Below are 813 nucleotides of genomic sequence, written 5' to 3'. Positions count from 1 at the left end.
CTCTTCAGTCACCATGCCTTCACTCAAAGCGGTCCAGAACAGCACTCCCAGGATAACTGTCTCCACCATCACCTTCACCTCCACCTCTGCAAAAGATTCAGCCGCCCCTGTTGCGCTCCCACTTCTGACTACGTCCCCATCCAAAATGGTGGTCACGCCCGCCCGTCCGTCCTCTCTGCCTTTCAGTCCTACAACAAATCCTTCATCACCATCTGTGGGCGCGACGCCCGAGGAGGCTCAAAAAATGAGCTCCAATATTCCCTCTTCACCCACAGTCAAAGCACCTCCACCCTTTGTCCTACCCAAACCCCAGAGTCCAATAAACGTGGTGACCCCTATGACCCAGACCCCACCCATATCACCCCCACCTCCTCTTGTAACACCACCTTCAAACCCCACAAAACCAGCAGTGGCGTCTGTGCCCATGTATGTCCCCACCACCACGGTCACTGCTCGTGTGGCCCCAACTCCCGTCTCCTTTGCCCCACAAGTGCTCCAGGCGTCCAGCCTGAGCCCCATCGGTGAAGGGGCCAGTACCCCCACCAGAGGCACCCCATCTGGACACACTATGACCTCCACCGTTCTACGACAGGGGGTTCCACAGAAACCCTACACTTTCCTGGAAGAGAAAGCAAGGTACTCTGGGAAATATTTATGGATTTTTTGTGACTTTACAATGGATTAATTTAACTTAAACCAAATATCAGTGCAAAAAGAAACCTAATGTTGCTAAGCTGTGGCTCATATTATACATTGTTTTTTTGTTTTTTGTTTTTTGCCAGGGGTCGATTTGGAGTGATCCGCGAGTGCAGA

The 813-nt window shown here is 51.9% G+C and overlaps 1 protein-coding gene across 1 annotated transcript; it reads left to right on the top strand.

Annotated features, from left to right (window-relative positions):
- Nucleotides 1-6: 6 nt before the first annotated feature.
- Nucleotides 7-810, top strand: LOC147819956 (uncharacterized; the record flags this gene model as incomplete). The annotated part of the gene is made up of 2 exons (XM_087179583.1): nt 7-636; nt 783-810. Coding segments are annotated over exons 1-2 (651 nt in total), but the record flags the coding sequence as incomplete, so codon positions are not given.
- Between the last annotated feature and the right edge of the window lie 3 nt (nt 811-813).

Source organism: Seriola lalandi, unplaced genomic scaffold (genome assembly GCF_002814215.2).
Source record: "Seriola lalandi dorsalis isolate HSWRI2012SDOR001 ecotype SW California unplaced genomic scaffold, Sedor1 jcf7180002010567, whole genome shotgun sequence".
Classification (NCBI taxonomy): domain Eukaryota; kingdom Metazoa; phylum Chordata; class Actinopteri; order Carangiformes; family Carangidae; genus Seriola; species Seriola lalandi.
Note: the sequence above shows the minus strand (reverse complement) of the source record. Positions and strands in the feature narration are given on the sequence as shown.